The 13248-nt window shown below is 45.8% G+C and overlaps 1 protein-coding gene and 1 pseudogene across 1 annotated transcript; both read left to right on the forward strand.

The window, feature by feature from the left end:
- Positions 1-583: 583 nt before the first annotated feature.
- Positions 584-6466, forward strand: cracdla (cracd like a). Its single transcript, XM_024410095.2, has 6 exons — positions 584-668; positions 1059-1294; positions 2653-3952; positions 4255-5363; positions 5455-5575; positions 5704-6466. The coding sequence occupies exons 2-6, from the start codon at positions 1238-1240 to the stop codon at positions 5907-5909; spliced, it is 2793 nt and encodes a 930-aa protein (XP_024265863.2). The 5' UTR covers positions 584-668; positions 1059-1237; the 3' UTR covers positions 5910-6466.
- A 360-nt stretch (positions 6467-6826) lies between these two features.
- Positions 6827-9430, forward strand: LOC112224616 (annotated as a pseudogene).
- Positions 9431-13248: the final 3818 nt, after the last annotated feature.

Raw genomic sequence — 13248 nt, forward strand, 5'->3', positions numbered from 1 at the left:
ATGAGATGACCTGGCCTCCACAATCACCTGACTTCAACCCAATTGAGATGGTTTGGGATGAGTTGGACCACAGAGTGAAGGAAAAGCAGCCAACAAGTGCTCAAACTGTTGGAAAAGCATTCCAGGTGCAGCTGGTTGAGAGAATGCCAAGAGTGTGCAAAGCTGTCATCAAGGCAAAGGGTGGCTATTTGAAGAATCTCAAATATAAAATATATTTTGATTTGTTTAACACTTTTTTGGTTACTACATGATTCCATATGTGTTATTTCCTCGTTTTGATGTCTTCACTATTATTCTACAATGTGGAAAATAGTAAAAAAATAAAGGAAAACCCTTGAATGAGTAGGTGTTCTAAAACTTTTGACCGGTAGTGTGTATATATATATATATATATTGAATGGATTGGACCCCCATGGCATTCTTCTGTGTAAATCAGGAATTGATGTCAATGGGTTACCGAGCAGATCTCAAGCAAGGTTTCTGCATTTTTTCTGATTGGCCAGATGAAGCTACTGCAGCAGAACATGCACTTAGGCCCGCCCCCACTGGTTCTACCAATGAAACACCCTGAGGACCTGGGGGGCAGCTCAGAGGACGATGGTCTGCCCCACAGCCCCCCCGAAATCTCCATAGGCAACAACATGGCCCCCAGGGGGTTATCTTACAAGGTGAGCCCATCACCCACCTGTATCAGGCACTCTCTCCATCTGATCTCGAACCTCCACCCTCAACAAATTCCATACCCTTAACAAACCCTCCATACCTCAATTTTCTCTCATTGAGTCAGTAATTATGTTCATATTCCAGCAGTGCAGATACAGTAGTTGAACATTTCATACCTCATCAGCCATTGTGCAGCACCCAAACCCTTCCCTTTTCCTCCACAGTTCCCTGCCCCTCCCAGGCACCATATCTCTCTGAGTTTAGCAGGAACAGGAAGTGAGAAGGAAGTGCAGGTTATACCTTTTCCTGTTTGAGTGTCACTCACTATATCACTTGATATCAACTATGAGTTGTCATAGATCCAAATGTTTATCCTGTGTTTTATTTGTTCATAGGCCTGCTCCCAACCCTCGTCCCGTCCCCTCTCCCCCGTGCCCAAACCTCCTCTTACCAACTCCGTGCCCCACACCCCATCTGCCCCCAAACTGCTTTCTCCCCTGCCCCCCCTGCCTTGGACTTCATCACCCCAGCCCAGTTCACCCCCTGCCTGGATAACTCTGCCGCCCGCCACCGCATGTCCATCAAACCCAGGAACCAGAGAGCCAGCGCCAAGAACAAAAGGCTGAACATGGTAAGTCCTGCCTGGGCATACCAACACCACATGGGGCTCTGCCTCTGGATCTCACACATACAGAGGAAGGCTCAGGGAATATCAAAATACTAACTGGATACACTTGCTCTATGATCGGTCTCTCGCTTTTTCGCTCCCTTGCTCTCTCTCTCTCTCAATTTCAATTTAAGGGCTTTATTGGCATGGGAAACATATGTCTACATTGCCAAAGCAAGTGAAATAGATAAACAAAAGTTCCAAAAGAACAAAGACATTTCAAATGTCATATTATGTGCAAATAGTTAAAGTACAAAAGGGAAAATGGGTGATCCTAAGATTTGTATTTGATCATGTATATGTTTGTGCTTTTTGGTCTTTGTTATAGGGCCAAAAAGTTTGGGGAAGTTGTTTATCCATACATCACTATTTTCGATAGATAACTCTTCCTGTTTGTTTAGTGTTTTCCAATTTACCCAGAAGTCGTTAGTCTATTGATTCTTCAATTACATTGAGCTGATTTCTGACGTGCTGTTCCTTCTTTTTCCATCGTGTATTTCTGTATTGTTTTAGTGATACTCTCTCTCGCTCTCTCTCATTTTAAGGGGCTTAGTTGGCATGGGAGACATATGTTTACATTGCCAAAGCAAGTAAAATAGATAATAAACTAAAATGAAATAAACAGTAAACAATACACTCACAAAAGAATAAAGACATTTCAAATGTCATTATGTCTATATATGGTGTACGGTGTTGTAATGATGTGCAAATAGTTGTACACAAGGGAAAATAAATACACATGCATATGGGTTGTATTTACAATAATGTTTGTTTTTCACTGGTTGCCCTTTTCTTGTGGCAACAGGTCACACATCTTACTGCTGTGATGGCACACTGTGGTATTTCACCCAATAGACATGGGAGTTTATCAAAATTGGATTTGTTTTCAAATTCTTTGTGGGTCTGTGTAATCTGAGGGAAATATGTGTCTCTAATATGGTCATACATTTGGCAGGAGGTTAGGAAGTGCAGCTCAGTTTCCACTACATTTTGTGAGCAGTGTGCACCAGGTCTGCCTTTGGTGGCCTTTCTCAATAGCAAGGCTATTGAGTCTGCACAGTCAAATATTTTCTTAATTTTGGGTCAGTCACAGTGGTCTCTCAGATCGTTCACAGCTTTGTGGAAGTTACCTGTGACACTGATGTTTCGGCTGAGGTACTGTATGTATAGTTTTTTGTGTGCTCTAGGGCAACGGTGTCTAGATGGAATTTGTGTTCATGGTCTTGGCAACTGGACCTTTTTTGGAACACCATTAATCTTGTCTTACTGAGATTTACTGTCAGGGCCCAGGTCTGAAAGAATCTGTCTCATTCTCTCTCCAGACTGAGTCGAGACCACGCTCAGAGAGTCTCAACAACTTTGACCGACAGTTGACCGAAGAAGAGGAAGGGCCTGCCATTACCGGGGGGAGAACACGTTTACGCTGTCACTCTACCCTGATCCTAAAGTCGCAACAAGGGGGGTCGACCACCCCCACTGCACCCCCAGAGCTGACACCCCTAAAGTCGAGTTCCACAGAGGCTGAGGGGTCCCCCAAAAAACCCACTCTCCCCTGCAAGCTCTCCCCACAAGAGCAGCCCTATCCTGGCATTCCAGTTGTCTCCCTTGCCCCTGTGACCCGCCAGCTACCTGGAGCTAAACAGCCACAGCCCTCATCTGTGACCACAGTTCAGGACCTGAGATACACTCCACAACAACAGACCCTGAAACAGTCCCTGGGAGACCCCAAGCCCCTAGACCCATCCCAAACCAAGAGGGACGTCCTGAGCAAGAGTGGGGTACCGAATTCTACCCCCAGCACCGAGGGTAGCCCCAAAGATGAACCGCTACTTTCTGCCAGGCCCACAGCTAGCCTGACCGCAGTGGTGACTCTCAGAACGTCCTCTCTGAGGAGCAAGACCGATGCTAGGGCTGGTGGTCAGAGTACCACACAGCCACCTGCAGGCCAGGAGGACACAGGTCAGGCAGAGCCAATGTCCACTGGAGGAGCTCCGAAGCCAGGCTCCGGGCCCTTCCTGTTCTCCATCAACTCAGCCAAGGGGAGAGAAACACCCAGGATGGGAAGTGGTGGTTTCTTGGTAGTAGTGGAGCAGGCTGGGGATGGGGCGAAGAGGGAGGAGGGGACAGAGGTAAAGTTGAACCCCTCAAACGCCAGCCAGAGGGGGCAGGAGCAGCAGAGGGGCAGGCGGGAGAGGGACAAGCCCAAAGAAGAGGAGTTGACTGCCATTGATATGGGGGGGAAAGTCTCGGAAGGGGTGGAGGTGGAGGAGGAGGAGAGCAGTGAGGGAGTGGAGGATGCAGTGGAAGCAAAGGAGGAGACAGAGGTAGATGGGAAAATTGCATTTGGTGTGAACCTTCGCTCCATCTCTCTCTCTCCGAGGGTACAGGCGGAGGCAACCACCAGCCAATCAGATCTCAAGATAAAGCATCACAGTGTGGAGGCGGGCGCTCTCCTTCTTGCCCCTTATACTCCCTCCTCAAATCCCACCGGGCTTGAGGGGCTTCGGGACACCCCTCCAACCAGGGCTAACTCCATGCCCAAAAAGCTCTATACAAACAACTGGGTTTCCCCCACAACACTGTCTTTATCCAGAGGAAGAGCTGGCTCCCTCAGAGAAGCAGGTGAGACCCACTCTCTGAAATGGATGAATATTCAGCCATGTGGGTAAATAACAAACATAATATACTGGAAGTCATGTGCTTACTGGATAGGGATGTCAGTGCTGGACTTTGTCCCCAGCTACACTTCTACAGAATATGCAATCTCTATGTTATCAGGGCAGTTAACCAATGAAGGAGATATGCTGCACTAGAATAAGAATGGCAGGCTACACCGGAATGATAGACTGTTACTGTGCTCGTTAAAACACCACCAGTGCTGTTTCATCATGTGAATGTGTCTAACACCCTGTTTCTTCCCTCAGATACAGCAACCCCCGTCCAGCCTACCCCCTCACCTCTTATTAAAGAGGCCCAAACCACCCCAGCTACACCTAAAGAGGACCAAACCCTCCCTGTCCTACCCATAGAAGCCCAGGCTACCACCTCAGCCCCTCAGAACCCCCTGACTGCCCCCCATGCGGCACCTCAGGCTGCCGTATCGTGGATGAGCATGGCATGGGGGAAGACCAGGGGCCTCCAGCAGCTCTTCACCAGCAGTTTGCCCAGAGAGTTCACCGGCATGCAGTCCCCAACTCAACCGCAGGCTCAGACCACAACACAATCACACACACCGTCACTGGCTAGGATTGTGATGCAAACTCAGAGACAGAATGCAACACAACCACAAACGACAATGCCACCACAGGCTCAGACCACAACACAGGCTCAGACCACAACACAACCTCAATCACCGACCACAATGCAACCCCTGACTGCTAAACTACTGGAGTCACAGAATGCAGTGAAACCACCACAGACAGCAGCACAAGCCCCCACACAGACCACAAAACTACCAGTGACACAGACCACAACGCCACCACAGGCTCAGACCACAAAGCTACCAGTGACACAGACCACAAAACACCTGCAGACCACCAAAACACCACAGACACAGAACGGAACACAACCACAAACAATGACACAACAATCAACACAGAACTCCAACCAAATCAACACTCGAGCAGCACAACCAACCGCTACTCAACCTCTAGTCCAGTCTACACAATGCTCCGTGTCTCAGGTGACCCCACAGTCCAGCCGACGAGCAAACCAGCCCACCCTGTGCTCCACTCCACAGACCCAAGCTCAGATAACACTACGGATCGCCCCAATGGGTGAAACTTCCACTCAGCCCCCTTGGAGCGCACTAAATCTCAACCCTATCCCCCAGCCCAAACCAGCCTTAGCTCCAACGGCAACCCCAGTCCAACTCCTAGTGAGAGGTGAGAAGATCCCTGGCGACCAGAGGAATAGTGAGGGGGCGGCTGTGTCAACAGAGAAGAGGGTGGACCGAGACAGGCCATCGACTGTGGGAGGGACGGCAGCCTTTTTGGAGAAACGGGCAGAGTGGACCCCTCCTGCTGGAAGCAAGGTAACATCCCTGCTCTCTCTCACACATCATCTGAGAACAGAGGTGTTAATCAAATAGAGTTTCAGTTCACTCTCACTCCTCCCCAATACAGGTAGAGCTCAGGAGAACCAGGACCCCACCTGAGTCTCAGCCCACGGCTGAATTGGCTGCTCCTCCCAAAGCCACACCCAGTCACAGAGACGCTAAAGATGCTAAACTCGACAGGAGGCCAGGTAGAGCGATGTTAAATACATTGGATGGGTTAAAATAATGACTGAATTATATGTTGTAGTAACCATTAAGATAGTGTCCTATTAATTTCTATGGTCATCATAACAGCCTCTCTGTGTTCCCCTCTTAGAATCGAGCCCAACCATAGTGGCAGGCAGACTTGCAGACCGAGAGGACAAATGGTTGAGGAAAAACATGCCAACTTCATTGTCTCCTTCATCATCACCTTCATCATCATCTCCCTTGCAGACCATTTCTGACAGCGGGGGTCAGCCATCTTGGATGGAACTGGCCAAGAGGAAGTCAATGGCCTGGAATGACAAGACCATGGACTGATAAAGAAAGAAGAAAGAAAGAAGAAAGAAAGGAAGGAAGGAAGGAAGGAAGGAAGGAAGGAAGGAAGGAAGGAAGGAAGGAAGAGGAGTGTCGGGATATGTACTGTATATAGAGAGATAAAAAGAGAATGGGGAGTTCCTTATTTGAATGCACTTATTGCTAATTGCTCTGGACAAGAGCTCCATTGTAAGTTGTGAGAGTGACAGAGGGAGAGGAACATCAACAATGGTAGTGATGGGAATGTATAGAGACTGAAGGACAAAGTGAGATGTTGAGTTCATTGAAGTGGAATTTAATTGACCTTGGAAGCAACAGCTATTGGCAAAACATGCTTCCCTTGAATGTACAGACGTGCTGTGTTTGCAAAACAATGTTTGTATTTCATGTTTCTTGTATGGGATAACTATGAAGCTGATTGGTTTCCTGTCAATAAATTCTTATGTTTTGAGTTTTGATCCAAACATATTTTTTTCCCAAAATCTGGGCTTATGTTGGAAATAATATTGTTTGAATTATCTTCAAATGCTTCATCAGAAATAAATTATTTATATGATACAGTAGTTGTCTGTAATAAATGTTAATGTATCGGTGTGTTTTCTGTCAATAAGACAGTTGTCTGTCATTGTATTTTTGCTGACTATACAAACAGAGCATTAAAAGTACCCTGTCCGTGATCCCACTCCCCAAGGGTGTCTCAGGGGGAGTAGGGATATGAAAAAACATTTTTTCCAAGAGGACAAATATAATCACCCACCAAATTATTGTTTAAGCATTTAATTTCAAAACTATTTTGGTTATTCAAAGACAATGTACAACTTCAGAAAGCTGCACAGAAATATACAATGTGTCAAACCATATTTAAAGCAGCATGTATGACTAGTTCTGGCCTGGGAGAATTTCAGAATGTCAGAAAATGTAAACGAGGAAAGGAGGGCAACATTCACCCGGTCATTACGTGCTGTACCAGGGGGTGGCGCTGTGGCAATTCTTGTCTACCCCTTGCGTAACTAGTGACTCCACCTATTGCTCTATGCTTACATTACGAAAACACACATACGTGACTCACTAAACACAGACAACTTCTCAAAGTTTTATGAAGCTATACCATCTTTCCCTGGTATTATTTGCCGCGACACTGTGCCTTTGTGAGAGCTACACTCTTAGGAACTCTTGGGCTGTCGCGTCCAACGACGCCGTGTCCGAGGAGACCGTCCCGGTTGTGCTAAGTGGACAACAGGGGGCTTTGGAAACCGGCATATCCGCACTCGGTGTTACAAGACGGTGCGGAGAAGCCCAAAGAAAGCGTCAAATCGAAAACCAAGGATGCAGCGCCCGTGTCCTCTGCGTCCAGGGTGTTCTCCTATCGGATGGAGGAGATGACAGCGCCCGCCAGTGCCCCCTCACCTCCACCACAACAGGATACGGCGAGGACCGTCAGATACATGGCCCACTACAGCGACTGAGGACATCTCGCCACCATCTCCACTCAAGACAAGGTACAGTACATTACAATTGCTCCATGAAGCACATTGTCACTCAACATTTACTATAATTTGTTGTGTTCAGATAACAGCCAGGTATAGCCTGTGTATAACAATATTTCAAATCAAATCAAATGTATTTATAAAGCCCTTCGTACATCAGCTGATATCTCAAAGTGCTTTACAGAAACCCAGCCTAAAACCCCAAACAGCAAGCAATGCAGGTGTAGAAGCAAGGTGGCTAGGAAAAACTCCCTAGAAAGGCCAAAACCTAGGAAGAAGCCTAGAGAGGAACCAGGCTATGTGGGGCGGCCAGTCCTCTTCTGGCTGTGCCAGGTGGAGATTATAACAGAACATGGCCAAAATGTTCAAATGTTCATAAATGACCAGCATGGTCGTATAATAATAAGGCAGAACAGTTGAAACTGGAGCAGCAGCACGGCCAGGTGGACTGGGGACAGCAAGGAGTCATCATGTCAGGTAGTCCTGAGGCATGGTCCTAGGGCTCAGGTCCTCTGAGAGAGAGAAAGAAAGAGAGAATTAGAGAGAGCATACTTAAATTCACACAGGACACCGGATAAGACAGGAGAAGTACTCCAGATATAACAAACTGACCCTAGCCCCTACGACACATAAACTACTACAGCATAAATACTGGAGGCTGAGACAGGAGGTGTCAGGAGACACTGTGGCCCATCCGATGACACCCCCGGACAGGGCCAAACTTTGTGTCCACAGATAAAGGGCCTTCCTTTTGGGAATATCTTCTCAGTCAGTGATGGCCCAAAGGACAACAGTACAGGAGTCCTCTGTTTCTACGTCACCCTGATGAACAACACTGTAGCTGACCTGAAAAGCTTCCCATTCACCTCTCACTCTCTCAGAGGCAGAGGGAGACTTCTGCAGGTAGAACAGAGAGCGTGTACTGGGTTGTGATACAACCTGGGATCAAACCAGGGTCTGTAGTGACACCTCTAGCACTGAGATGCAGAGCCTTAGACTGCTGCACCACTTGGGAGCTCTTGGGTCCCCATCCAGTACTACATTAAAGTGGCACATTAAGGCTTGCTGCGTGTATGTCTGTGTTATTGTTCAACATTATGTTATGTCTCCCCAGGCAGCAGATGTATGATCCTGAGGACCCCCGCTGTGCCAGACTGACTCTGACAGGCAAGATGGTGGAGGTGGACCCAGAGGAGGTGGAGTTCGCCAAGGAGGCCATGTTCTCCAGGTGTGTGCGCAGGGCACACTAATTGCTCATCCTCCCTGAACATGTTTTGAGTGTCTGTCCAATTGTCTCTACATATGTGCAATGTGTGTGAGCCTTTATATTTAGCATACCCGTCTGCATGTTTAGTGAGTATAATGCTCTTGCTCGTCCTCTCCCTCCAGACACCCTGTGATGAAGAAATGGCCAGTGGGACACAACTGGTTCGTTATGAAGCTGCAGCTGACCCAGGTCTGGCTCCAGGATTGGGTTGGAGGGGTGTCACTCATCGCCCTGGAAGACTACTTCAAAGCCACACCCTACTGAGAGGAACTTCATCCACAATGTATATGAAATCTACTACACCGTGTGTTACAACACACGGTACTAATATAAGACTCGGTGTTAGCTTCTCCGTATGCACTGCAGCTGTCATCACATTTATCACCACAAACACAACATAATGGGAGGCTCTAGAACCTTCAAACGCAACTCTGGACCAAGATGCCCTCTAATCAGAGATTGATTTAGACCTGGGATACCAGGTGGGTGCAATTCATTCTCAGCTGGAACAGAAAACCAACATACCTGCTCTAGAAGCTCTAGTTCTGGAATATTTGGAAGTGAGATGGGAAACATGAAGAGGGTTTAGACCTGCTCTAGAAGCTCTACATCTGGAATATTTGGAAGTGAGATAGGAAACATGAAGAGGGTTTAGACCTGCTCTAGAAGCTCTACTTCTGTAATATTTGGAAGTGAGATGGGAAACATGAAGAGGGTTTAGACCTGCTCTAGAAGCTCTACTTCTGTAATATTTGGAAGTGAGATGGGAAACATGCTCTAGAAGCTCTACTTCTGTAATATTTGGAAGTGAGATGGGAAACATGAAGAGGGTTTAGACCTGCTCTAGAAGCTCTACATCTGGAATATTTGGAAGTGAGATAGGAAACATGAAGAGGGTTTAGACCTGCTCTAGAAGCTCTACTTCTGGAATATTTGGAAGTGAGATGGGAAACATGAAGAGGGTTTAGACCTGCTCTAGAAGCTCTACTTCTGGAATATTTGGAAGTGAGATGGGAAACATGAAGAGGGTTTAGACCTGTTCTAGAAGCTCTACTTCTGGAATATTTGGAAGTGAGATGGGAAACATAGGGTTTAGACCTGCTCTAGAAGCTCTCCTTCTGGAATATTTGGAAGTGAGATGGGAAACATGAAGAGGGTTTAGACCTGCTCTAGAAGCTCTACTTCTGGAATATTTGGAAGTGAGATGGGAAACATGAAGAGGGTTTAGACCTGCTCTAGAAGCTCTACTTCTGGAATATTTGGAAGTGAGATGGGAAACATGAAGAGGGTTTAGACCTGTTCTAGAAGCTCTCCTTCTGGAATATTTGGAAGTGAGATGGGAAACATGAAGAGGGTTTAGACCTGCTCTAGAAGCTCTCCTTCTGGAATATTTGGAAGTGAGATGGGAAACATGAAGAGGGTTTAGACCTGCTCTAGGCAGAGTGTGGTCTTACCATGGATCATGCAGAAGTAACAACAAATGTAAGATGTCCCCCTATGTCATCCAGTTCAAGGGAAAGCTTCAGAATGTGAATATACAGACTTAGATATAGATGCCTATATGCAGACACTGGAGATTGTTAAATGTACCGAATGATTTACTTGCTTTGCAGATGTTGTTTATCCAATGCTACCACAAAGCCTTTTCACATAATCTTCTGTCCAACAGCTAGACAATGACAAACCAAAAACGTACCTAAAACAGGCTCATGTCTGGTGGACAATAGATTGACTCTGATCTTGAGTTGTCAAGTCACATTTCTATTTTATGCTTAGGTCAAATAAGGGACATGTTTTTCCAGTCTTTCTATCGTGGTTATTGATGCAGTAGCCTAAAGCTGATAAAGTGTTGTGATTTTGTAATAATTGGACCACTGTCAATGTAGGTGTGTTCCTAATTATGCAGCGATCAAAATGCCTTTCTCTGTATTAACTGCTTTTCAGAAAGTATTTTGGTTGCACTTGCAGGCTATTCTTTGTTTGCTGAAATCTCGTGTTTCCAGTCCGGCCACACTAGTCGCTGCTCAACTCCATCATATCATGGAGTTGAGTTTAATCGGCTACACATTATTAAAACAATTATAGTCTTTGGTAAATAAATACTGGACCGATTCAGTCCTGAGGTAGTGCAAACTGCATACAGTATTTCTAATTTTGTTGTCAATGTATTTGTTAATTTGTCAAACAGTATTTGGGGATTTTGGTGCTGAAGAGAGTGGGCTCCAGAGTGGCGCAGCGGTCTACTGCACTGCATCTCAGTGCTAGAGGCATCACTACAGACGCTGGTTCGATTCCAGGCTGTATCACAACCGGCCGTGATTGGGAGTAGGGTTGCACATTTTGGGGAATATTCAGAGGTGGATACTTTCCGTGGAAATTAATGGAAATATATGCACATAAACCTTTTACCTTATCATAAGTAGGCATAATTGCAAATGATTAAATCCATCCAATATAATTTTTAAAAACGATTTAGCTATGAGTTGATTTTTCACATGGGATGATTTCACTGAAAAACAAAAGAAAGGGAATATGTCAAATTAGAGTCTCGAAACTAAAGCTTTGGTTGTCTCCCTCTCAGGCTTTCATGTCTTCTCCCTGGACCTCCTCAATGTCCACCTCTTGAACATCAGACTCTGAGGCCTCATCTTCACTGTCACTTTCCAACCTGGTTGAGGATGGCTCATTGTCATGCTCAACATGCCTCAAATTTGCCAAGATGGCTACCAATTTTTCAACCTATGTCTTGGTCAGCCTGTTGCGTGCTTTGGTGTGTGTGTTCCCAAACAAGGACCAGTTGCGCACTGAGGCGGCTGATGTTGGTGGGATTTGGAGGATGATGGAGGCAACAAGGGAAAGAGCCTCAGATCCACAAAGTCCCTTCCACCAGGTGGCTGATGAGATATGTTGGCACAACTGCCATATTGCATCTCCATCCCAAAGCCCTTGCTTGGAAGTGTACTTCGCCAGACTGCCAAGAACCTTGCACTCATCCAGGCCAAGGTGGCGAGACACGGTAGTGATGACACCATAGGCCTTGTTGATCTCTGCACCAGACAGGATGCTCTTGCCAGCATACTTGGGGTCCAACATGTGTGCTGCAGCGTGTTTGGGCTTCAGGCAGAAGTCTTCACACTTTTTGATGTATTTCAGAACTGCAGTTTCCTCTGCTTGGAGCAACAGTGAAGTGGGCAGGGCAGTATGTATTTCTTCTCTTACATCTGCAAGCAGAGTGAATATCAAACAGGATGGCATTGCCTCCCTCAATCCGTACAATGGCTACTGCTATAGGTTTCAGGCTGCTTACCACTCTCTTCCAAAATACATCATCCAGGAGGATCTTCTTGATGGATCTGTCCATATCATCACCTGACCATTTCCTTGGCTCTCTTGTAGAGTGTATCCATTGTTTTCAGTGCCATGATGTCCTTGAGGAGCAGATTCAATGCATGAGCAGCACAGCCAATGGGTGTGATGTGGGGGTAGGACTCCTCCACTTTAGACCAAGCAGCTTTCATGTTCGCAGCATTGCCTGTCACCAGTGCAAATACCATCTGTGGTCCAAGGTCAATGGTGACTGGTGTGGCTGTTGTCCCTCGTGTCTGTGCTCTTGTAGAATACTGGTTGAGGGGTGTAGATGATGTAGTTAATTATTCCTTGCCCACAAACATTTGACCACCCATCAGAGATGATTGCAATACAGACTGCTTTCTCTATGATTTGATTGACCTTTATTTGAACTCTGCATCCAGCAAATTAGTAGATAAAGCATGTCTGGTTGGAGGGGTGTATGCTGGGCAAAGAACATTCAGAAATCTCTTCCAATACACGTGGTCTTTGAGCATCAGAGGTGAACCAGTTGCATACACAGTTCGAGCAAGACATTCATCAGCATTTCTCTGACTACATTCTTCCATTGTGTCAAAAAACTTCTGATTCCAGGATTACCATGAGCTGTCTGCTATCATCGATAAGGTGTCTGATTCATAATTTTCACCTCCACTAGATGTTTAGGGACTTTTGTCACAGGTTGCTTGTTGTGAGCTCAGAGGGAACTTTATGCACTTGGCCAGATGATTCTGCATAATTGTTGCATTCTTCACATATGATTTGGCACAGTATTTGCAAATGTGCACAGCTTTCCAGTGAAATGTCTCCACACATCAGAAAGTGCCTGTGGCATTTTTCTGTAAAGATTATATATATTTTTAAAAATCCCAAATACAATTCCATGTACAGATAAATAGTTAAGCAGTTAGATTAAACAACTCCTTTGTAAGATAAATGTTTTAAAATTATACATGTATGTAAACAGGTGAATTATCACTCCTCAGTTAGCAGGCTCAAGCAAGCTGAAACCCACATGGCAGCAAAAACTAACTAGCAGAAATTGTTAACAAGTTATAAATGATTTAAACACACTTTGCTGTAGGCTGCTATTTACTAGTTAACAAAAAATCATGTATGTCATGTAAAATAGATTCACCCCACCCAGAATTGTAATCAGAACTTACCAGAGAGGATGTAGTCGTTGGCTCAGACAGTGTAGTAGTGTGGACTCAATAGCATCTCATTAGTGTGCAAGATC

Source organism: Oncorhynchus tshawytscha, linkage group LG03 (assembly GCF_018296145.1).
Source record: "Oncorhynchus tshawytscha isolate Ot180627B linkage group LG03, Otsh_v2.0, whole genome shotgun sequence".
Classification (NCBI taxonomy): Eukaryota; Metazoa; Chordata; class Actinopteri; order Salmoniformes; family Salmonidae; genus Oncorhynchus; species Oncorhynchus tshawytscha.

Bases quoted from the DNA above. Each gene is read 5' to 3' on its own strand.
- cracdla (XM_024410095.2), top strand. From the start codon at position 1,238: ATGTCCATCAAACCCAGGAACCAGAGAGCCAGCGCCAAGAACAAAAGG. The intron at 3,953-4,254 runs GTGAGACCCACT...TTCTTCCCTCAG, and splicing joins TGGCTCCCTCAGAGAAGCAG to ATACAGCAACCCCCGTCCAG. The intron at 5,364-5,454 runs GTAACATCCCTG...TCCCCAATACAG, and splicing joins CCCCTCCTGCTGGAAGCAAG to GTAGAGCTCAGGAGAACCAG.